The following is a 25758-nucleotide window of genomic DNA, read 5'->3' on the forward strand; positions in this document are numbered from 1 at the left end:
ACCAGACCTAACAAAACTGATCCAACCTGAACGAACTTCTAATTGAATTATCTGATTAATAACTTAAGCCGATATCAAGACAACACAACCTAACCTAACCTAACCTAACCTACATTTAATTGATTTTTTATGTGAAACAGAAAAGGATAATCAACTCAATATATTGCCCACGCCTCAACCGAAACCAAACTGAAGAATTCTCCTCTAATGACTTGAATCAAAATCACATCTAAACGACTTGTTTCCACCTTCATGTTTGGACCATTCCATTATCTGCTTCACCTTCTTTTGTTATTTGTGTTTTTTTTTTTTTAGGTCTTTTTCCTGGGTGGACCAGCTATATGTCCAAGCAGCAGTATTCAGTCAATTCACAAATCAGAAAATGAACTCAAATTTCAAACATTTGCTATGCAGGTTTTCTTTCCAATCAAATCCAACAAAATATTACCTGAGCTTGAGCTCAACTATGATTTAAGCTACAAAAAAGTAACTAACATTGCAAATTTGTCCTTTAAAATGCATTATAGCATGTATCCTTACATGCATTGTAACTCCGTTCTGATTCAATAAGAACCTGTGACTGCGATTAGCTCTAGGTACTAATGACACTAAATTTCTTCATTTTAGAATTTGTTCACATCTTACATCAGCAACAAGATGACGGATATGAGGAGCATACCACTTCACTCTCTCCAAATGCACCACCGAAACATTCCAACAGTGACCTACAAGACATGTACGTTTTCATTACAGTTTGACAAGTTGGGGGCTTAAAAATATTTCGACCTCTTTTGGCAGAAATTAATTTGAGAGTTTAAGTAGCATAAAGAAGGGAAAGAAGAGTACAAGATACCTTCAGATTTAGCAATTTCAGAGATAGAGTCCATAACATGTAGAGTCCACTGATTCTCCTCCGAGTCCTTCACATTTCCATGTATGTGCAGTGTGCCACCCTCACACCTACCATCCAAATCCAAGTCAATCATGTTTTAGGATTATGTAAAGGACATCAAGGAAAATCAAAACTAAACATATATAGAGGTACTATCTCCTTCTGTGATTACTTAGTAGTTACTCCCTCAGTCCCTACAGAGTGCAAACCATATCTTTGTGTTAGACCATCCCAAATACTAGCAAAACTAACTTATTCAGAAAGTTAATGTTTTAACTATCTCAAATTACCTCTGGGGCTTGTCTGGTGTATCTAAATTTGTAGGATAAGTTTCATCTCAATATTCATGGTAATGCTATCTTAAACCCCAAACATTTGTTATAGTGTTGAAATTTATGAAAGAAAAGAGATGCTTAGGACTTGCTAGTGAGCAGGCATTCACTAGCATAGGAATTTCCTTGCAAGATAAATTATACTCACTGCCATAACTGTCATCTTACCACCTAGGCACCTACCGATGAATAATATCCACACCCTATAAAAAAAACCCAAGCAATGACATACATTTGAATGGGGAAGTTGTAAAACTTATAAATAGAATTGGATTATTACTAGTTAATAAGGGTGTTTCTAACTCTGTTCTTTCAAAATGAACCCCCAATAAGATGTTGCTTATTATTCAAGCCATTTAGGGTCAGAATCAGATTTTACTTCTACTAAAAAATTAGCATAGAAGTTAAAGATGTCGAAATGCTTGAAATGAGCAACAAGGTGAGACAAGATAGTCATATTCTCTTGTGATGCTGAATGATTACTAATGCGCATGCTGAGTCCAAATATTAAAAGAATAAGTCATCCAGAGAAATTACCTTAATGCCCTTACAGCAGTAACCCAACTACCCTCGCTGGATGGTAGGAGACCAAGACAGACACGATTAGCAACTCCCTGTAAAATTGGAAGGATGAATAATGAATCAACATCAGCAACAGCTTCAACAAAAAGAAATTACTTTTAAAGTTTCAATTGCCGCAGATATTGGATCCCTACTGATTAGCAAATCACACAACCCCTATATCTCTATTTGTTATCAAAATTTAGCAGCTACCATGAAATGCTATCAGCATCAGAATGTATCATCAGGGACAAGCATAACCAGACTAGAATCATAAGATAGATTATGAAAGGGTTCATAAACACTCAAACAACTAATGAAAATCAATCTTCATAGGAGTATATCATCAAAGGGCTCATTAACACTAACATATCATGTGAAAATCTAAATTAGTAGATGTATGATTTACAAAAATAATCAAACAAAGAAATTGTGCTATACTTTAGGAGCTGTAAGACGATTATCTCCTTCGAGTACAATGCAACGATCAGAAACCAAATTGGCTTGAAGATTATGATGAAGAGCCTCAACAGCATGGGGATTCCACTCGCAGGCATAAACCAATGTAGCATTACCTCTGATTAACCAATAGAAGAAAATTATTCAGTATCAATGTATTATAATTTAAAGGTATAGCACAGTTATCATTTTTATAACGTCAAGAGACAAAGCACAAAAATCACTCTTCGAAGAGTTAGAATTCAATGCTAAAACCATGACCAACTTGTATGACCCTTTCAAAAGATCTAGTTCTATGCCATATACGACAGAAAAAGATTGCCACTGATTTCAAAGTTCTGATAGTCACATTTGAAATTTGCCACATTGCAAGCTGTCTAGAATCAAAAAACCCCCATTCTCTTTCACTAAGCTAGGCCCAACAAGGAGGGTAAATTGGGAAGCTCCTAATAATTCTATTAAGGAGAAGTATCACGTAGCGAGTTAGTTAGTTAAAGGAAAGAAAATATCAAAGATTGTAATTAAAAGAGGGGAGGACTAGAGAGGCAGTTCATTCAGAAAGTGTGTTTGCATTTTTGCCTTTTGGGATTTGGGAGTGATGCCAGGTCTACAGGGCAATTGAATTTCTAGGTGGGTGTAATCAAAACCCACTAAAAATTTCTCAATCTTACTTCTTGGTCTTCACTGTTAGCAAATTTCCAGTTTATTACACATTAGTATCATTCTTTTTCAGTAACACTCTTCTCATTACTAACACAATATTGTCAGTCTATTGATTAAGATCAACCCTACAATCTCATGACACAAAATATAGATTTGTCAAAGAAATCGTATACATACACTTACAGTCCACAGGGGACTAGGGAAGCAGAACTGATTCAAGCATATTTTAGACAAGGCTTTATCCTGTTAGAATAAAAATCAATAGCTCCAATCTCAGAAGAACTCTCATAAAAGAAGACAGGTTGTACACATGTGTCAAGTTAGGAAATCCAAGAATACCTTACAAGAAAAGGCAATGTAAAATATCCAATTCCCGCAAAAAGATCCACAATAACTTCGCCTCTGCAATCCATACGGGCCATGCGAAGTTTCTCAGAAAGATTTCCCCAGGAGAACATGCATTTTGTGGTATCAAAACAATATGCTATGCCATTTTCGCGATGTTCAACCCAACCATTATCTCCAATGAGGATCTCTAGACGACTGTCCCGTGTTCCGGTTGAAGCAACACGACCCTGTAACAAATGTATGAGCATTGACTTACAGCACGAAACAAATAACAGGAAGAGATGACATTATCACAGAGGTACAGCAGTACAATACTGCAGTGGCATAATTAAACAGTTTGTCGGTAACTTCTAGAGCAGTCAAAAGTTGACCCGACCCGAAATACCGACTCAAACCCGATTATTAACCGAACCATCTGAACCCGAAAAAAATGGAGACCCAAACCCGACCTGACCCGACTTGAAACCAATTCAAGAGCCGAGTTGACCCGAGTATGTGAGACCCGGACCCGAACATGAACTGACCCGGAGATGACCCGACTCAAATGTATCCCGTAAATTATTGACCTGAACCGAACCCGACTAGAACCAAAATTAACCCAAACCATTTTAGCCCGTCAAAACCTGAATTTAACCCGACTTGTTACTAACCTGACCTGAATTTAACCCGACTCGTTCCTAACCCGACCCGAATTTAACACAACCTGTTACAAACCCGACCCGAAATCAACCCGACTTGTTATTAACCTGACCCAAATTCAACCCGACTTGTTATTGACCCAACCCGAATATTACCGGACCTATTACTAACCCGACCAAAAAATTCAACACAATCTGTTACTAACCCGACTCGAAATCAACACGACTTGTTATTGACCCAACCTAAATTCAACCCAAATTGTTCCTGACGTGATTTCAAATCACCTTAAATGCAATTTAGACCACCTAATTATTGTTGAACAAAGCATTTTATCTAGGGAGACCAAGTCAGTCTAGGCCAGCAAAAGAAAAGAGCATCATCCTCAAATTTAAAAGTTATATATATAGTATATATTTGTTGTATGACTATAGTTCCCTAGTATATTGCCATATAAATTATAGTCAAAGGAAATAATTTGCTTTATAAACAGGATAATTATCTATTTATAATTAGTTGAACCCAAATATGACCTGACTTGGAAATGACCCGATTGTAACCTCCAAATTATTGACTTAAACATAACCCGACTTGAATCCGAGAATGACCCGACTGGGAAATGACCCAACCTGATTATAACTCGCAAATTATTGACTTGAATCGAACCCGACTTGAACCCGAGAATGACCCGACTTGAAAATGACCCGACCTGATTATATCCCGCAAATTATTGACTTGAACCGAACACGACTCAAACCCGATAATGACCCGACCTGATTCTAACCCGAGAATTAACAGCTCTACCCGAAACCTCTAAAATTTCTCAAAAAGCGTGGATATAAGCCTTAAATTTCGGAATTTTTTGACTTTTTATCACTCGAAAATAAAAATTGCCGAAATGTTTACCGTGGTCCCTAATATACTCCGGGAGTCCAATTAACTGGGTGGAACCATACAATTTGCCTATAAAATACCAATTTACCATTTTACAACTTACACAGATTTCATTAACTCAAGCCTACCACGAACATTTATGACAAAATATATTGATCATATATGGTTCCAAACAGCATTATATGACCCCGATATATATCCCCTAAAATCTCATTGCTTTTCGACACCGGGCCCCGAAACATTCGGAATTTAACAAAAACCGTGGATATTAGCCTTTAATTTTGGAATTTTTTGACTTTTTTCGCCCGAATATAAAAATTGTTTAAATGTTTACCATGGTCGCTAATACCCTCCGGGAGTCCAATTGGGTGGGTGAAACCATCCAATTTGCCTTTAAACGACCAATTTAACGGTTTACAACTTGCACCGATTTCATTAATTCAAGCCTACCACGAACATTTATAACAACAAATAAGGATCATATATGGTTCCAATCGACATTATATGACCCCGAGATGTATTCCCTAAAATTTCAAGAATTTTCGACACCGGGTCACGAATACTCTTAAAATTCTCAAAAAGCGTGGATATTAGCCTTCAATTTTTGAATTTTCTAACTTTTTTCGCCCGAAAATAAAAATTGACGAAATGCTTACCATGGTCTCTAATATCCTCCATGAGTCCAATTGGGTGGGAGGAACCATCCAATTTTCCATTAAACGGCCAATTTACCGATTTACAACTAGCACCGATTTCATTAACTCAACCCTACCACAAACATTTATGACAACATATAATAATCATATATGATTCCAAACGGCATTATATGAGCCCGAGATGTATCCCCTAAAATCTCAAACCATTTTGACCCCGGGCTCTGAAACCTCCAAAATTTCTCAAAAAGCGTGGATATTAACCTTCAATTTTGGAATTTTTTTACTTTTTTTAGACCGAAAAAAAAATTGCCGAAATGTTTACCACGGTCCCTAATACCCTCCGAGAGTCCAATTGGGTGGGTGGAACCATCCTATTTGCCTTTAAACAGCCAATTTACCGGTTTACAACTTGCACCGATTTCATTAATTCAAGCCTACCACGAACATTTATAACAACAAGTGATGATCATATATGGTTTCAAACGACATTATATGCCTCAGAGATGTATCACCTAAAATCTCAAGGCTTTTCGACAACGGGACCCGAAACCTCCAAAATTTCATAAAAAAATGGATATTAGACTTCAATTTGGAATTTTTTTACTTCTTTTTACCCGAAAATAAAATTTGCTGAAATGTTTACCATGGTTCCTAATACCTTCCAGAAGTCTAAATGGGAGGGTGAAACCATCCAATTTACCTTTAAACGACCAATTTACCGGTTTACAACTTGCACCAATTTCATTAACTCAAGCCTAACACGAACATTTATGAAAACAAATAATGATCATATATGGTTCCAAACGGCATTATATGACCCCGAGATATATCCCCTAGAATTTCAATACTTTTCAACTGAAACCTCCAAAATTAATCAAAAAGCGTGGATATTATGCCTTCAATTTTGGAATTTTTTGACTGTTTTCGCCCGAAAATAAAAATTTTCGAAATGATTACCATGGTCCATAATATCCTCTGGGAGTCCAATTGGGTTGGTGGAACCATCCAATTTGCCTATAAACAGCCAATTTATCGATTTACAACTTGCATCGATTTCATTAATTCAAGCCTATCACGAACATTTACGACAACATATAATGATCATATATGCTTCCAAATGACATTATATGACCCCGAGATGTATCCCTAAAAAACTCAAACCATTTTAACACCGGACCCCAAAACCTCTAAAATTTCTCAAAAAGCGTGGATATTAGCCTTCAATTTTGGAATTTTTTTGACTTTTTTTCTCCCGGAAATAAAAATTGCCGAAATGTTTACTATGGTCCCTAATACCCTCCGGGAGTCCAATTGTGTGGGTGGAACCTTCCAATTTTCCTTTAAACGCGCAATTTACCGATTTACAACTTACACCGATTTCATTAACTCAAGCCTACTACGAACATTTATGACAACATATAGTAATCATTTATGGCTCCTAACGGCATTATATGACCTCGAGATATATTCCCTAAAATCTCAATTCTTGTAGACACCGGCCCCGAAACCTACGAAATTTCTTAAAAAGCATAAATATTAGCCTTCATTTTTAAAAAATTTTAGACTCTTTTTCGCATGGAAATAAAAATTGACGAAATGTTTACCATGCTCTCTAATACCCCTTGGGAGTCCAATTGGGTGGGTGGAACCATCCAATTTGTCTTTAAACGACCAATTTACCGGTTTACTACATGCACCGATTTCATTAATTCAAGCATACCACGACCATTTATGACAACAAATAATGTTCATTTATGGTTCCAAACGACATAACATGACCCCGAAATGTATTCACTAAAATTTCAAGACTTTTAAACACTGGGGTCTGAAAACTCAGAAATTTCTAAAAAAACCGTGGATATTAGCCTTCAATTTTTGAATATTTTTTGATCTTTTTTCGTCAAGAAATAAAAATTGCCGAAATGTTTACCATGATCCTTAATATCCTCCGGTGGTTCAATTGGGTAGGTGGAACCATCCAATTTGTCTTTAAACGACCAATTTACCGATTTACAACTCTCACCTATTTCATAAATTCAAGCTTACCACGAACATTTATGAAAACATTATAATGATCATATATGGTTCCAAACAAAATTATATGACCCCGAAATGTATTCCCAAAAATCTCAAGTCTTTTCGACACCGGGTCCTAAAACCTCCAAAAAATTTCAAAAAAACGTGGATATTAGCCTTTAATTTTGGAATTTTTTGACTTTTTTTCGCCCTAATATAAAATTGCCGAAATGTTTACCATGGTCCCTAATACCCTCCGCGAGTCCAATTAGGTGGGTGGAAACATCCAATTTGCCATTAAACGTCCAATTTACCGGTCTACAACTTGCACCAATTTCATTAACTCAAGCCTACCATGCATATTTATGACAACATATAATTAATATATATTCCAAATGGCACTATATGACCCTGAGATTATCCCTTAAATTTTCGAGGCTTTTCGACACCGGGCTACGAAATCTCCAAAATTTCTAAAAAACCGTGGATATAGCCTTCAATTTTGGAATTTTTTTGCTTCTTTTCACCCGTGAATAAAAATTTCCGAATTGTTTACCACGGTCCCTAATACCCTCCGGGAGTCCAATTCCGTGGGTGGAACATCCAATTTGCCTTTGAACAGCAAATTTACCGGTTTACAACTTGCACCGATTTCATTAACTCAAGCCTACCACGAACATTTATGACAATATATAATGATTATATATAATTCCAAAGGGCATTATATGACCCCTAGATAAATCCCTAAAATTTCCAAGGCTTTTTGACACCGAGCCTCGAAATCTCCAAAATTTCTCAAAAAGCATGGATCTTAGCCTTCAATTTCAGAATATTTAAACTTTTTTTCGCGCGAAATTAAAAATTGCCGAAATATTTACCATAGTCCCTAGTACCGTCCGGGAGTCTTAATTGGCTGGTGGAACCATCCAATTTGCCTTAAAACGGCTTATTTACCAGTTTACAACTTGCACCGATTTCATTAATTCAAACTAACCACCAACATTTATGACAACATATAATGATCATATATAGTTCCAAACGGCATTATATGACCACGAGATGTATCCTCTAAAATTTCAAGACTTTTCGACATCGGGCCCCAAAAACTCCTAAATTTCGCAAAATGCGTGGATATAAACTTCGATTTAGAAAATTTTTTACTTTTTCCGCCAGGAAGTAAAAATTGGCAAAATGTTTACCATGGTTCCAAATACCCTCCGGGGGTCCAATTAGATGGATGGAACCATCCAATTCGTTTTTAAACGGCCAATTAACCAGTTTACAACTTGCACCAATTTTATTAACTCAAGCATATCACGAACATTTATGACAAAAATAAAGATCATATATTGTTCCAAACGACATTATATGACCCCAAGATGTATTCCCTAGAATTTCAAGACTTTTAAACACCGGGGCCCTCGAGACTCCAAAATTTCTCAAAAATCGTGGATATTAGCCTTCAATTTTGGAATTTTTAGACTTTTTTTGCCCGGAAATAAAAATTGCCGAAATGTTTACCATGGCCCCTAATACCCTCCGGGAGTCCAATTGAGTGGGTGGAATTATCCAATTTGCCTTTAAACTGCCAATTTACTGATTTACAACTTGCACTACTTGCACTGATTTCATTAAATCAAGCCTACCACGAACATTTATGACAACATATAATGATCATATATGGTTCTAAATGGCATTATATGACTCCAAGATGTATCCCCTAAAATTTCAAGACTTTTCGACATCGGGCCCTGAAACCTCCTAAATTTCGCAAAATGCGTGGATATAAACTTCAATTTTGCAATTTTTTGACTTTTTTTCGCCCGAAAATAAAAATTGTCGTAATGTTTCCAATGGTTCCTAATATCCTCCGTGAGTCCACGTGGCTGGGTGCAACCATCCAATTTGCCTTTAAACGGCCGATTTCTGGTTTACAACTTGCTCCGTTTTCATTAACTTAAGCCTACCACGAATATTTATGACAACAAATAATGATCATATATGGTTCCAAACGACATTATATGACCTCGAAATGTATTCCATAAAATTACAAGACTTTTCGACACCGGCCCCAAAACCTCCAAAATTTCTCAAAAAGCGTGAATATTAGACTTCAATTTTGGAATTTTTTAACTTTTTTTCTCCCGGAAATAAAATTTGCTGAAATGTTTACCATGGTCACTAATATCCTCCGGGGTCCAATTGGTCAGGTGGAACCATCCAATTTGCCTTTAAACGGCCAGTTTACCGATTTACAACTTGCACCGATTTCATTAAGTCAAGCCTACCACGAACATTTATGACAACATATAATGATCATATATGGTTCCAAACAGCATTATATGACCCTAGATGTATTCTCTAAAATCTCAAGGCTTTTCAACACCGTGCCCCAAAACCTCCAAAAATTTTCAAAAAACGTGGATATAAGCCTTCAATTTTGGAATTTTTTTACTTTTTTACGCCCGAAAATAAAAATTGCCGAAATTGTTACCATGGTCCCTAATACCCTCTGGGAGTCCAATTGGGTGGGTTTATCCATCCAATTTGCCTTTAAACGACCAATTTACCTGTTTACAAGTTGCACCGGTTTCATCAAATCAAGCCTACCACGAACATTTATGACAATATATAATGATTATAAATGGTTCCAAACGGCATTATATGGCCCCGAGATGTATCTCTTAAAATATCAAGGCTTTTCGACACCGGGCCTCAAAACCTCCAAAATTTCTCAAAAAGCGTGGATGTTAGCCTTTAATTTTGGTATTTTTTGACTTTTTATCGCCCAAAAATAAAAATTGCTGAAATGTTTACCATGATCCCTAATACCCTCCGGGAATTCAATTGGGTGGGTGGAAACATTCAATTTGCCTTTAAACGGTCAATTTACCATTTTACAACTTGTATCGATTTCATTAACTCGAGCCTACCACGAACATCTATGACAACATATAATGATCATATATGTTTTCAATCAGCATTATATGACCCCCATGGTATAAAAATGCGGTTTCGGTCGCAATCGCGGGAACGGTCGCGGTAATGCGGTAACGGAGATGATGCGTTGATCGCGAACCAGGTATCGGTCATCGCGGTAGAATTTTTGTTTAAGAGTTTTTTAAATTTTATTTTTTAAAAAAAAGTTTAAATTGTAAATTGATTGTCATCAATCCAATTATTATTATTTATATTCGTATAATAATGAAACAATTTACATGGAAAACTAAAAGTAAGATGTAAACGTAAGTAAAGCAGTGGAATTTTAAAAAAAATGATAAACAATATTGAAATCACCTAGATCATCACGTGACTTCTTCTTTAGTTGGGGTCAAAAAGTCGAGAAGTAATTAAAAGATGTAAATAAAAGAAACCACAAAATGTGGACAGCTGTCCCACCCAACTCCCCCTCCACCTACCACAGTATTTTAATCTTTAATTTTGTCCCTTTTTCTCTCTCTTTGAAGTTTGCAACAAGCTAACAATGGAGTCTTTGCAAAATTGCAACCATGGAAGCTGCAATACATGTTCAATAAAATAATTTAACTTGCAAAGTCAAGCTATATGCCTATATCTCGCGCAATTCGGAGGTGTATCGGCCGTATCGGTCAAAAATGCGGCGTTTTTTAATACCTCGTTACAAAACGCTAAATCTCGGTTCAGTAACTTCAAATTCCGTTACATCTCGGGCGAAACGCGACATCACCGCCGAGTTTTTATACCATGATGACCCCAAGATGTATTTCCTAAAATATAATGACTTTGCGACACGGGGCCCCGAAACCTCCAAAATTTCCCAAAAAAAGTGGACATTAGCCTTCAATTTTGGAAATTTTTGACTTTTTTTCGCCCGGAATAAAAATTGCCGAAATGTTTATCATGGTCCCTAATACCCTCCAAGTGTCCAATTGGATGGGTGGAACCATCCAATTTGCCTTTGAACGGCCAATTTACCGGTTTACAACTTGCACTGATTTACCAATTTTCAACGACCAATTTAATTAATTTGCACTGAACCCGACTTGAACCGAAATTGATCCAAACCCGTTTTAACTCGTCAAAACTCGTATTTAACCTGACTTGTTACTAACCTGACCTGAATTCAACCCGGCCCATTCCTAACCCGACCCGAATTTAACCCAACATGTTACAAACCCGTTCCTAACCCGACCCAAATTTAACCCAACATGTTACAAACCCGACCCGAAATCAACCTGACTTGTTATTGACCCGACCCGAATTTTACCACACCTATTACTTACCCGACCCAAAAATTCAACCCGATCTGTTAGTAACTCGTCTCAAAATATAAACACGACTTGTTATTGACCCGACCTAAATTCTACCCAAATTATTCCTAACCCGATTTCAAATCACCTTAAATGCAATTTAGACCACCTTATTATTATTGATCAAAGCATTTTTACTAGGGAGACCAAGTCGGTCCAACCAGCAAAAGAAAGGAGCATCATCCTCAAATTTATAGTTAAATATAGTATATATTTGTTGTATGGTCAAAGGAGATAATTATCTTTCTAAATTATAGACTATAGTTCCCTAGTATATTGCCATATATATTATAGTCAAAGGAAATAATTAGCTTGATAAAAATGATAATTATCTATTTATAATTAGTTGAACCCGAATATGACCTAACTTGGAAATGACCCGACCTGATTGTAACCTGCAAATTATTGACTTGAACATAACCCGACTTGAATCCAAGAATGACCTGACTTGGAAATAACCCAACCTGATTATAACCCGCAAAATTATTGACTTGAACCGAACCCGACTTTAACCCGAGAATGACCTGACTTGAAAATGACCCGACCTGATTATAATCCGCAAATTATTGACTTGAACCGAACTCGACTTAAACCCGAGAATGACCCGACCTGATTCCAACCCGCAAATTATTGACTTGAACCGAACCCGACTCGAACCCAAGAATTAACCTAACCCATTTTAACGCGTGAAAACCCGAATTAAACCCGACCTATTGTTCACCCGACCCGAATGTAACCCGACCTAAACCCGACCCAAACTCGATAAGAAGTATGACCCGACGTGACCCGACTCAAGCATGACCCAGCCAACATAGGTTATGGAATTAATCCGAATTAACCCGACCAAGTTAACCCGACCAGTTTACCCGAATTGACAGCTCTAGTAACTTCCACTGTATTGTGACCTAAGGCAGATTCTAATTACAATTTGTCTAATCAAATTTTTGTATCATGAAACTCTTGGCAACTTTAATGTAAACACAACTCGTGGTTATAAATTACATAGTGTACCTGGCGAGCAAGACGACGAGCACCAAGAGTTTGAGCAACAGCAGACCAAAGCTCACTACCTATTGTGTCCCATGCAGGATCTCTAAAGGAAGTGATAGGAAGGACAACAATGTCACCAAGCCGCTCCCACCTACAGAAAATGTACACCTAATTTCAGTTAAGATCATGCGAACAAAGACATGTCAACATATAAAGTTATGCTCATCCAAGCACTATCCTTGATGAACTATTTCCATTATAGCTGCCTAGATAAAGATTTCTCTGGAATACGGAAACTTAACACAACAACAAAAGTAGAAGAGAAACCTGGTTGGTAGCTGGTCCAACAGCTCTTCAGATAGGGCTTTCTGCTTCAGTAGCAAAGCCACAGCTTCCTTCATTGCTTCCAAGGGAGATATAGAGGCTTTCTTCATTGCAACTACCTCATCAACATGCTTAGTGGCACCACAAGCCACTAGATAATCCAAGGCAGTAGCACAGGAATCAAGAATATTCTTTGACATATTAAAGTCGCCCAATCCTTCAGCTATCCCTCTTTTTTGGGATAGCTCATCAGAGAATATAGCGCTAAACTTTACAGTAACAGGGAAATATATGCAAGATCTATCATCATGGGAATACACCTTTCGACTAAGGTCTAGCCAACCAAATTTCTTAAGTACGTCCTTTCCCAATTTAGCATAACTTTTTTGCAGTTTCAGAACCCAATACGAAGTCTTAGTTGCGTGTCCAACATCACTACAAGGTGCTTTGTCCACATTCAAGTTAGTACCCAACTCAGATGATTGTACACATCCATTATGATGAAGAGAACCAAAATTATTGTTTGTTCTCTCAACGGAATTCTCATACCGGGGTGTGCTCTGTTTCTCTTTAGACACAGTTGCATCATTGAAATTTAACAATGATAGCAAGTTGATCATTGATGGCTCACTGAATTTCGTACCGAATGCATAACAGGATGCTCCACCACCTATCATAATCAGATCATCATTAACAACGTTGGCAGTATTTCGAACAAACAATTGCTTGTCTATGGAATTCAAGAACACCTGCTTCCATGAGAAAGACTTTAGGTCAAGCAAGGACAGCTCTTCGCAATGCTGTCTGACAGGACAACCCCCAACAATTCCCAAATAATCTTTATACACAAACATTGAGTGCGAAAACCTTGGATAAGGACTTTTTCCAACTGTTTTTACTTTTGCCCATTGACTATCCTGGATATCAAAACTATAAAGGTCCCCCAATGCTCTCCCACCATTGTATCCACCAAACAGAAACAATTTATTGCCATAAGCAACCAATGAATGCGAATGCCGAGCACAGGGAAATTCTCCACTTGCTTGAACCTCCTTCCATTTCAATGTATCCACATCCAACACAACTAAGGAAGAATACAATGTGTTGTTATTAAGTCCGCCGAATATATAAATATTTGAACCTACAACAGCAGCTGCATGACGATGCCTGCACAAAAAGTTACATTATTAGTTAATCTGTCATGTGAAAAATGTCCTTTAAAAGCAAAATCTACTACAGGACTAACAGTAGTTGGTATCATCACCTTGGAGCAAACACATCACCAGTGTTGCCTACCAATTTCCATTCAGCTTTCATGATATCGAAGATCCATAACTCATCCAGGATATTGGTAGGATCAGCTCTGCCTCCAATAACAATCATTGAACCTCCAACTAATGAAGATGTATGACCCATACGTGGAGAGGGAGAGCCCTTAACATCTAGCACAGACAATCTGCCTGAAAACAAATCCAGCAATAAACAGTCACTTCTGCGTGCATGCCTACCTATGCCTCCAAAACCACCATATATCAGAATCTCTTTGCTATCAGCATTACAGATTGTACAAGAAGAATGACCCCATAGGAACAGCCTCTCTATGCTTTCTCCGACAATTTTAATGGGTACAATGGCTAGACTGGAACCAGAACTTCCCAGTGGCCCTGCCAATGATTCAAAAATTTCAGACTAGCTCTCTTAGGGGAGAAATAGATATCCTGCAACCATCAATAGTTGATTGTCATAATAACACTCAGAAGTCAGCCCAACAAGATTACAGATAAAAATGAACAAAAGGGGTATGATTTGGACCAACACTATTACTGTTTCTGTCTTACATTCGTTTACTTCCTGGTGATGAGAATGATATTAAGTAGGATTGTATAGAGTGTCTTGAATATGGATAGGAGGTAGGAGCGTAGGACTGTTTTCTAATACATCCAAAAAAAAGGACCAAAAAGCAACAATGTATATTCATTCCCTCAATTCAAAAAAGTCCAATTCCACCTGCCTCAACTTAAAAGATTTGGATTGTATTGCCGTACTCTAGGGATATAATTTGACTATTTGAGTACAACTTTTATTACTATTCACCCATGATTTATTCCTTGTACCATTCACCTATGAATTATTTCCTTGTATCACACAAATTGACAGAGTATTCAACTACGAAACACTAGACATTTGCATAAATTTCACCTAATTCACAAATTCTTTTGATCTTAAGTATATAAAGAAAAGTTCTACAGCAAATCTTTTCTGTGCAAAAGGAAAAAACATTCAAATTAAAGCCTTGTTTTTGATATCAGGGTAAAAATAATAGTTTGCCTTCATAGAGATACAATACAAATTCTTCCATTGAGCTCAAGATGTGTCTAAAAGAAAATTGATTGGCTTTTAGTTTTTCCAAAGGTGAAAGTTGGACAATCAACACCCCTCCCACAAACCCAAGGTGCTTTACAAGAAGGAAATTCCTCATGCTCACTTCTTCTCCTCATCATTCACTTATAACAAGGAAGGTCACCCATACATAGTAGTCGAGGATCATCTGCAAACTCCGTTCTACACTTGCAACTTTGTAAGATACTACGTATTAGATTATTAGCCTAAAGTTTTCCACATCAAATTTCATAACTTTGCTACTACTACTGCCTACTGGCAAACACAACCAAATATAACAATATACATGAATAACATGAACAAACCCCATGAACAAAACATTAGCATTGTGCCCACTTATGAAATCTAACCCACAAAATGAACATTCCAATCAACATAATATCATTCAAACAAGTAAATCACATGAAACAAAACACAATTCACACACATTAAATCAGCCTCCAAACTAAAACTAAAAAGCACAATTAACACAAAATTACCAGAATATTTCTCCAAATTAGTCCCTTCTTGATTGACACCAACCCATTTCTCCTCTTCCCAAATTGCACCATCACCATCAACACCACCTCTCAACCCCACAAACCCGTCTCCGGCTTCGGCTTCGGCTTCCTGCCCCACAAACCCATTCTTCCTTAAACCCTCCAAAAACCCTTGAGTCCTCTTCCAATTAGCACCCATCTTATCATTAGCAATCTCCACAAGATACCTCAAATACTCAGGAGACACCATAATCCTCCCTTTACACCCCAAAGGAACCTCTAACCTAATTGAACATCGAATTGCAACAATCACCCTCTTACTACTCACACTAGTAATCCCAGATTCCCTGAACCCACAAGATATAGCCAATGCCACCAAGAACTGAGCCGCACCCACGTCCTTACACTCCACCGCAATGATCAGAGGCTCGAACCGGAACACCAACTCGGACTGAGTCGACTCGGCCGAGTCAACTGACTCAGTGGCGGCGGTTGAAGTGGGAGGGAAGATGAGGTTGAGGATCGAAGTGGGGTCAACTGGGTCGTGGGAGATGAAGGCCCAGGTGCCGCCTTTGGGCTTGTTTGGGAGGTGAGAGAAAATGGAGATGCGGCCGGAGCAAGAGGAGGTGGTGTAGTATGAAGGGTGGTTGTTAATGGTGTTGAGAAGGGGGATGATTGGTGCGTCGATTGTTCCTTTTGGAGATTTGTCTAGCTCTGTTGATGATATTGCCGCCATTGTTGCAGCTTTCCTCTTCTCAAACTCCATTTTTTTTTCACTCTCTTGCTCGCTCGCAGACCAAAACAATCGATAGATGAACTCACTAGTCACGGCTAATTGGCTATAGTGTAAAAGGGGGCAAATGGTCAAATGGTTGTTTAGAACTTTAGATTAAGACTATGTTTGGTAAATGACTTTTGGCTATACTAATAATACGAGTGATTGGTTTCGATTTGGGGTTGGGTTGCTGTTCGGCCATTTTGATAAAGGTTTTGTGTTATCTATAATAGAATCGTTACAATTAATTTGGTTTTAAGGTGTTTGGATTGGTCATCGATAAAAAAATTAATATGGCTTAGGGTTTCGGTTAAGACGATTGTTTGTAATTAAGGAATTCTCAAACATATATAAGATGGTGAACTATAAATATAAAGGATAGTATACTCAATTGTTTGATCGAGATTATGTTGAACAAGTATTCTCAAAAGTGATTTATGGGATATGTTTAGCGCATAAATTTTGTAGTTGCTATATATTAGACTAACAAAATCCGTTCTCAAGCAATACTTTTTGTATATCTAATTTTAGAATATCATTGCAATTATTAACCATTCTCGAAGCGTGTTTTCTAGCTTCTACACTCCTATGACTTGTAGCTATTTTTCAAAAGATTTGGCGTTATTCATCATAGTTTGAGTAAGCAAAAAAAAGTAAGTCTGTACAAAAGAAAAAGTAAAAGTTAAATGATTTATTTCTACTCTCCGTCTCTTATTTGTTTTCTTTTTACTTTATTTTTAAAATTCATAACAAACATCCCCTAAATACTTGCTTAAGCTTCAGTTTGCTTATAATTTGTAAAACAATTAATGAATGGGCCTACTATAATTGCTCCTTGAAAACTTCTTAGTTTTAGAATGGCCCATTGTTGATGTAAGCCCAATTTGTTAACAATTTATGATGAATAGCAAGATCATATTTTTCCCTATCGAAGAGGCAAAATCAATAAGTAGCAACATGTCCCTTCAAATGAAAACGAATGAATGAAGCACTGGTTTATGGACGCATATTCCCTTCGTAAAATTCCTAGAGTGGGGACAATTGAGTACATAATAGTCCATATATTCGTTATATGTTGTCCAAAATGCTCAATACCACACATACACATTTCACAACTTGTGACTTGTGAATTGTTAGTCTATGACTTCTATATTATGATTAGCCAATTGTTGCACTTATGATGAGTTTATAATTTATATCATTAGATATTTGTATTACAATTTAACATAATCTCATTTACCATACTCTTGATTTTTTTAATTTTTAATTTTTTAATCGGTAAGGTACACGGGGAGGTCTCCCACCTTATCACGAGAATGGGGGGATGAGGAGTCAAACCCCCCAACCACTTGGGGGGAGTGATGGAGGTCCTAACCATCCCTCCATCCTCATTAATAATTCTTGATATTGTACATCTCTTTTTAAGTATTTTGCAAATATACTAAATAATTATCAAGGCTTACGGCTTATTTTATTTGCCTTATTTATACTTATTCAATTAAAAAAAAAAATTCAGATTAAATAAGTTCAAGAAAAATAAGTTTTGATTAGTTCAAATAAGTCATATCATGTAACTTTAGACTGATTTAAACAAGTAAAATTAAGGTGAATAGAACTCACCCTTAAAAGCTACGTATAATTTTAATGGTATAGGATAAAGAATTAAACATTACTCTGTTATTATTACTTGTAGTAGCTTTACAAGGAGATTACATATGAGATAACCCATAGTTGTTTCTTTTTACCTGTATATGATATATTTGACCTTTAACTCTAATAAGTTTAGTTCAGTTCAGCTCCTAATTTTCTCATCAAATTATTTTCAGTTCAGTTCAGTTCAGCTCCTAATTTTCTTCTTTCATAAAATATTCATTTCAGTTCAGCTCTAATAAGTTCAGTTTAGCTCAATTCAGCGCAATTCATCAGTCAATGAGAACAAGCCCTTAGTCAGCTTCTCAACATGTTTAGGTTAGTATACTAGATAAATTGGGAGATCAATAAGGGAAAATAATAGCTAGAATCCTTCTCCAAATTGTATTTAGTGGTGATTAAATGTCTAATTTCATGGTTAGCATGTGATCTCCAATCCTTTCAACTAAACTAATCTTAGTTTGGTATTGAACCTAGCTCTTAGTCAATTAATTGAAAATTCTATTTATATAGCATACTTTACTTGAATTATGAAGTAATACCCCCAAAAAAAAAAAAAAAAAAAAATCCAAGTTTACCTCCAAAATTCAACGGTTGAAATCTCCCTCCTTATCCACACCCCAACAAAAACCTCATCCAATCCTTCATTCCTTCCTCCCCTCCACCTCTCATTCCCTTCCTTTCTTCCACATCACACCCTCTCTCTCTTAGATAAGATTTCTCCACCTTTTCTTCTTCTCCTTACTCCATTCTTACATTAGATTTGATACATCAAACCTCAAAAAATCCAAAAAAATAAAATAAAAAATTATCACACCAAACAATGGCTTGTTCTCTTTCCTTTAGCTCCTCAGTGAGCAGCTTCCACCTCTCCACCACCACCCAATCCACCCAAGCACCACCCCCTTCCAACGCATCGATTCCCAACACCTGCCCTATCCAATGCAGCAACCTCCGCGAGCTCCGCGACCGTATTGGATCCGTCAAAAACACCCAAAAGATCACCGAAGCAATGAAGCTCGTCGCGGCCGCTAAGGTCCGTCGAGCTCAGGAAGCCGTCGTTAACGGACGTCCCTTCTCCGAGACCCTCGTCGAGGTCTTGTACAACATAAACGAGCAGTTGCAAACCGACGACATCGACGTGCCTCTCACGAGGGTCCGCCCCGTAAAGAAGGTAGCTCTAGTTGTAGTCACAGGAGACCGTGGCCTCTGCGGTGGGTTCAACAACATGTTGCTTAAAAAAGCCGAGGCTCGTATCGCCGAGCTTAAAGATTTAGGTGTTGATTATACCATCATCAGTGTTGGTAAAAAAGGAAATACGTACTTCGTTCGAAGACCGAACATACCAGTTGATAGGTACTTCGACGGGAGTAATCTGCCTACTGCTAAAGAAGCACAGGCAATAGCAGATGACGTGTTTTCGCTTTTTATAAGTGAGGAAGTTGATAAGGTTGAGATGTTATACACAAAGTTTGTATCGTTGGTGAAATCTGATCCTGTAATCCATACTCTATTGCCGCTATCTCCTAAGGGAGAGATCTGCGACATTAATGGGAAATGTGTTGATGCTGCTGAAGACGAGATGTTTCGTCTGACGACGAAAGAGGGGAAACTGACAGTAGAAATGGATATGGTGAAGACAGAAACTCTGTCGTTTTCGCCGATTCTTGAGTTTGAGCAGGATCCTGCACAAATATTGGATGCTTTGCTGCCGTTGTATCTTAACAGTCAGATTCTGAGGGCGCTGCAGGAGTCGCTTGCTAGCGAGCTCGCGGCGAGGATGACTGCAATGAGTAATGCATCTGATAATGCTAGTGATTTGAAAAAATCGTTGTCTGTTGTTTATAATAGAGTGCGTCAGGCTAAGATTACTGGCGAGATCTTGGAGATTGTTGCTGGTGCTAATGCTTTGGTTTGAGTTGGTTGTTTTACAATATGGTCTGTTTTTTTTGTTCTTATTTTTGGAAACAATTATGGCTATTATTGTTGGTATAATTACTATAAATATGGATACTCGTATTAATATTATGTATTTATTAATGTTTTGGTGATGATTCTAATGAACAGAGGGTATCAAGTGCAGAGGAGATTAATTAGATCATATTGATTTGTAATTACGTTTCATAATTTATATTATATAGTATCAAATTTCACAAACTTTGTGGTAACACATTATTCTGAGCTACCTCTTTTTTATAGTTGTAAGTCTTGTAACCCTGTTTTTGAAATGTATTTGCCATACGATTTACTTGATTGATTATATATTGATGGTCTTGAGGAATAAAATTGGATTTTATTAGTGATTGAATTGAAGGGTACTCGAAGTAGATTGTGCCTAGCTTATAAGTCATTACTAAAAATTACTCTTTAAATGGATAGATTAGATACTAATTATATTGAATACTTGACACAAATAAGCATGTTTTATTAGAATGATTGTTAAGTTGAATTACATGCTTAAATGTGAAAAAAAATTGGTCGCTCTATAAGCAATACAGGAGCTTATTTCACCAAGAAGCTGAGATTGTCACGATATTAAGGCAAGATGAATATTTAAGTAAACTCATTAGACTTTATGCAACGAAATCATACTTATTTGATCCCCTCTCTTAAGTAATTGTATAATCGTAGCTAAATGATGAACAAAAACAAATCCGACATACCATACTACACTTCTTCAAGATTGAATAGTGTTATGAAGACTAAGATTGAACGAATGTAATACAAGATCGGATTTATGAGACCGTGGAACTGATCTTTAGCTTGTTCAAGCAAGCAAAACTAGACAGTAAACACAATTGACGCTACATACACCTTACATCAACTGATCAGGCACTCGAGCTCATAGCAATCGTGACGCATACAAAGACGACAAATCATTGAAGCGCAAACATACACCCAATGGAACCAACAATCACAATTCACAACCCAAAATGTAACTATTAAAATCTTATAAAGTCCATTAATTATAATACCTATTATAAGCTTATATAATATAAAGTTTAGATCAATAATTTCCTCAATCTAATTTCACCGCCAAAATTGAAACCACCCAATTTGTTAACAAATCAATCAATGCAAGCAAACCAACCCTGGATCAAAAATTAAAACAAAATATAAAGAGCCGCAATTGCCAATTACACCATTTCATAATCATTATTATAATTAATCAGCTCAAAATCAATTAACAGTATGACAATTATGTATCAAGATTCTACAAAATTAATTGCAACTGTAACATTATTCAACTCAACAATTAACACTTTTTTTCTTTGTTACATAATTTAACACTTCCCGTCGTTATACAATCAACTCAACCAAAAAAAAAAATGGAAAAATTGTTAGGATGGAGAAGGGGTGAAAATTGGGGCAACAGCGGCGAGCTTTTTACGGGCGAGGCAGCGAGAGCGGCGTGGAGAGAGAGGGAAGAAAGGAATCCCAATTTCCAATTCAATCGAACCATTTGGGTTCGGGTTCGGGTTCGGGTCCGGGTTGGAGGTAGAATTAGTGAGGAGGAGGAGAGAGAAGCAGATCTGAGAGCGTCTAATGGTGGTAAGTTTAGTATATCTCATCTGGGCTAGCGCTCCTGGTCTTAGATATCTGTTATACGACGATGACGATGACGACAACGATGATGAAGGGGATGATGGAGAGGAAGAGGATGGTCTCATTTTGATGGAGGGTAGTGAGGGGGGGTTAGAGAGAGAAAGAAGGGTGGAAATTGGAGGAGAGAGAAAGATGGGGCGGGTGAGATTTGGAGGAGAGAGTGAATGGAAGAAAGGAGGGTTTAAAGAGGAGGGATAGAGATTCGGGAGGCGGGAAAATGGTTTGAGGGGAAGATAAAGGCGGGATTAGGGTTTCAAGTCTTTCAACTTTTTTGAACCATGGATCACTTCTTCATGTGTTTACAGTTTACCTAAGTAATCATGTAATTATGCTTGTAATTTTTTTGAGAGCTTATGGGCTTATCACTTAAATTAATTGATTACATTGTTATGTTATTTACTATCGCAACAGATACTTATGACTTTATGAGTAATTTATCTAGTTACGGGGGATTTGAAGCCGGTTAGATTTTGATTAATTTTAATTTGACTTGAATCGGGCGTGTTGGATTCTATTTTCAAAGGAAAGTTATTATTGACAATTGGGTGTTTTATCATTGTTAAGTTTATCTACTCACCATTATTAATTATTTTCAAAGGATAGTTTTAATGTTTTCAGATAGTCAATCAAGTTCTTGTTTACAAACATCATCTAAAATCAGTCAAATCGGTGCAAAACCATGAGTAGCTTTGCTTATATTACTTGCGACATTTGATGCATCACTTTCCACCCACACCTTCAAGTGGCCCATTCTCCTTGCCATATTGCACCCAAAATGAATTATTGCAGCAGCCCCAACTACTTCAACAGGGTAGCTAACAACGATTTTCTTCGTTGCAGCCCAGAGAATCACACCATCTTCATTTCTTGCTACCGCGCATCGACCCAGCCACCTGCATTCCCAGCACCAATATGCGCATCTACGTTAATTTTAGTGATACCAGGTTGGGCCTGGGGGCAGTTCCATCTAGACATTAAGGGCTTGTTCTCTTACGTTGAAATTCAGTTCAGTTCAGTTCAATTCAGTTCAGTTCAGCTCAGTTCAGTTCAGTTCAGCTCCTAATTTCCTTCTCTTATAAAATATTCAGTTCAGTTCAGCTCAATTCAGTTCGGTTCAGTTCAGTTCAATTCAGCTGAGTTCAGTCAATGAGAACAGGCCCTAAGTCATGCCTGGGGGAGCTTAAGGACTTGATACTTTACCAGCATACGTGTTATAGTCATGCACCATTTGAATAAAACCATCATTGTCATAGTAGGTGTACAGTGAAACAAAAAAAATAAAAAAATAAATAAAATTACATGGATTTACATGTTTCCACACAGACAAACTGTTCTCTTTTAACTTATAATTAACATGCCTTTTTTTAGGGAAATTATCTATAAGTATATAGTTATTGAAATATATACTTATGGATTATTGATTAGTTATTATTCATTGATGATTATTAGTTATTTATTTAAGTAAATTATAAAAATATAATATTTAATTATAATTTTTCTAATGGATAAATACTAAAGAAGGTCAAAAGAGAAGTGTGAATAGTGAAAATGTCCAAATGATGCAATTAAATAAAAAGAGAAAAGTATCTCTTATTCCATCTAGTACGGGTTATATATACATGTATAGATAGTACATGGGATAATAGTCATCCACACTTAGATATTTCATAACATCCCGTTGGATGACACAAAAGCTAATTATAAATAACCATCATTATACTTGTATAAGCTCGGTACCATAAAAGAGAACGAATGGTAAGAATTCAACTCTATGTAAACGTGTTGGATCAAGGTTATTAGTTTCATCTTAATCATGCACTTAAAACAAAATAATCCACTGCTATCCTAGAAAGATTGACTAATTGAATTTAATAAATTTATTACATAATGAACAATCAGGTTATCAAACCCATTAATTTACTAATAAATTAATATACGAGAAGATTACAATTCGTCATCGTTAAATAATTTAAATTCTCAATTATGAATACTTTAAGATCGAGACAATGATATAGTTACTTACAAGAATACTAAACTTGGAGTATTCCGTTTAATTTAATCAGTTTGGCTAGAGCGTGGTGCTAATAACGTGTTAAATATGGAAGAGAAAATATAGAAAAATGAGGAAAAATTGTTACGTTGTATTTCTTATTCCATCTAATACGGGATACATATAAATGTACATTACCTAGGGTTCCATTAACGAATAAGATCAAATACCCAACTCTAGAATATTCTAGATAGTACATGAGATAATAATCATCCACATTTAGATATTTCATAACATTAACAAATTACATAAAATTATTTATGAATTAACAAATTACATAATTATTTAATAATCATACAAATAAATGATTTTTTTAATACTAGTAATCATTTTGTATTGAGCCTCCAAATTGTCAAAATCGGCTCTGATCATGCGTCGAACTGGTTGGAGCGTAGGAGTGGCGAGGATTATCGCCATGAAATCTTCATATGAATGAACTTTGAGATGCTTTGATTGTGAGCACAACCATTAAAGAAACACCATGCGATACTTATCTTAAGAATTTGGAGATCCATTAAGATTATGCACCAAACAATTGGCGATACTCCCGAATGTATGTGGATTTTGGTAAGAGGGGTGAGGAAGGGGGATTGGGTTGAGGTGGTGGTGAGAGAGGTGAGGAAGGGGAATTGACAATTGATCATCATCATTTTATAGCCACCAACTAATTTCCCCTTGCTCAAGCAATCCGCATTTATTTTTCCCGCCAATTCTCTCAATCATTTTATATGTTCTCCTCAATCAAACTTCCTTCACTCTTTTTTCCCCTTTTCTTCTTTTTTTTTTCTTTTTTTTTTTTCCCATCAAGTTTAGTATGACAACAATCCTTTTTTTTTTTCTTTTTATTTAATCAAGTAATGATTTGATTACCATTCGGTTTAGTTCAGTTCATAGATTTTGCGAGTTTGTTACATCCTTACAAATTAATTTCCGTTCATGTTACTGATTTATTGGTTAATAACAATAGTTCTGGTTACTTTCAATTCAGGTCAATTTTAGTTTACAGTTCAATTTATTTCAGTTCAGATTATGAGCAATTAAGTTAATTCAACGGGTTTCAACCCAGACCGACACCCTTAGCCATAAGTACTAGTACTAGTAAGTTAAATCAAATTTTAATTAATTTCTCTTAGTGTAACCTTCGTTTGGTATGTTATAATGTCTTACTTTTTTTTTTTTGTTTTTTATTTTTGAAAGGAAGAACTATTTATTACTAATAATATCTTAATAAAGTGAAGCGAATCGAAGTGAAGTAATAATTTGAAGGTAGATGAGCTGCAGTCAACTCATTGAACTAAAGTAGGCTGAGGTAAGCTAAATTGAATTGAAGTCGGCTGAAATAAACTGAGTTGAGCTGAAGTCAGTTGAAGTTGGCTGAACTGAACTTAGGTACCATAAAATAAAGCCCAAAAGAACAGGGTCTTACTAGTGTATTTGCTCGGGCGTTGTTACTCTTGGTGCTAACGCCATTGGTGCTCGGGTTAGATATATGTTCGCCTATTTGAACTTGAAGCAACAGAATTAATCTATGAAGCATCATAATATATATTAGTATTAAAATTAGGTAGAAAAAGCTAGCATAGTAATAATATTAGTATTAACAATGCTTATTAAAGAATAGGATAGAGATTAGTACATAGGACTTTCTATCATCCATGTTAACAGTACATTAGTACTATTATAATGAATGATAAAACGTCTAATGTGTGATTTGATAAAATACAAGCCCAAATAATCT

At 36.5% G+C, this 25758-nt stretch overlaps 2 protein-coding genes across 3 annotated transcripts; one reads left to right on the plus strand and one right to left on the minus strand.

The window, feature by feature from the left end:
- Positions 1-442: 442 nt before the first annotated feature.
- LOC145635390 (tRNA wybutosine-synthesizing protein 2/3/4-like) lies at positions 443-16865 on the minus strand. 2 transcript variants are annotated; one of them, XM_081686672.1, is made up of 9 exons: positions 15940-16865; positions 14325-14724; positions 13064-14227; positions 12758-12887; positions 3247-3482; positions 2227-2362; positions 1762-1838; positions 854-960; positions 443-725 (listed from the first exon to the last, which is right to left on the minus strand). In XM_081686672.1, exons 1-9 carry the CDS (start codon positions 16703-16705, stop codon positions 619-621), a joined length of 3123 nt encoding a protein of 1040 aa, XP_081542798.1. In that variant the 5' UTR covers positions 16706-16865; the 3' UTR covers positions 443-618. The 2 variants fall into 2 exon arrangements, with proteins under 2 accessions (XP_081542798.1, XP_081542799.1); XM_081686673.1 differs by lacking the exons at positions 443-725; positions 854-960; positions 1762-1838 and having other exon boundaries at positions 2243-2362; positions 3252-3482.
- Positions 16866-19021: 2156 nt separating this feature from the next.
- LOC145636435 (ATP synthase gamma chain, chloroplastic) lies at positions 19022-20465 on the plus strand. Its single transcript, XM_081687997.1, has one exon. The coding sequence runs from the start codon at positions 19188-19190 to the stop codon at positions 20280-20282; it is 1095 nt and encodes a 364-aa protein (XP_081544123.1). The 5' UTR covers positions 19022-19187; the 3' UTR covers positions 20283-20465.
- The last annotated feature ends 5293 nt before the right edge of the window (positions 20466-25758 follow it).

This window comes from Chenopodium album, chromosome 6 (assembly GCF_948465745.1).
Source record: "Chenopodium album chromosome 6, dcCheAlbu1.1, whole genome shotgun sequence".
Taxonomy (NCBI): domain Eukaryota; kingdom Viridiplantae; phylum Streptophyta; class Magnoliopsida; order Caryophyllales; family Amaranthaceae; genus Chenopodium; species Chenopodium album.

Excerpts from the sequence above, each read along its gene's own strand:
- LOC145635390 (XM_081686672.1), bottom strand. The coding sequence starts at position 16,705 with ATGGAGTTTGAGAAGAGGAAAGCTGCAACAATGGCGGCAATATCATCA. Across the intron at positions 12,888-13,063 it reads TTGGACCAGCTACCAACCAG|GTGGGAGCGGCTTGGTGACA; the intron begins GTTTCTCTTCTA and ends CATTTTCTGTAG. Across the intron at positions 1,839-2,226 it reads ATCGTCTTACAGCTCCTAAA|GGAGTTGCTAATCGTGTCTG; the intron begins GTATAGCACAAT and ends CCAATTTTACAG.
- LOC145636435 (XM_081687997.1), top strand. The coding sequence starts at position 19,188 with ATGGCTTGTTCTCTTTCCTTTAGCTCCTCAGTGAGCAGCTTCCACCTC.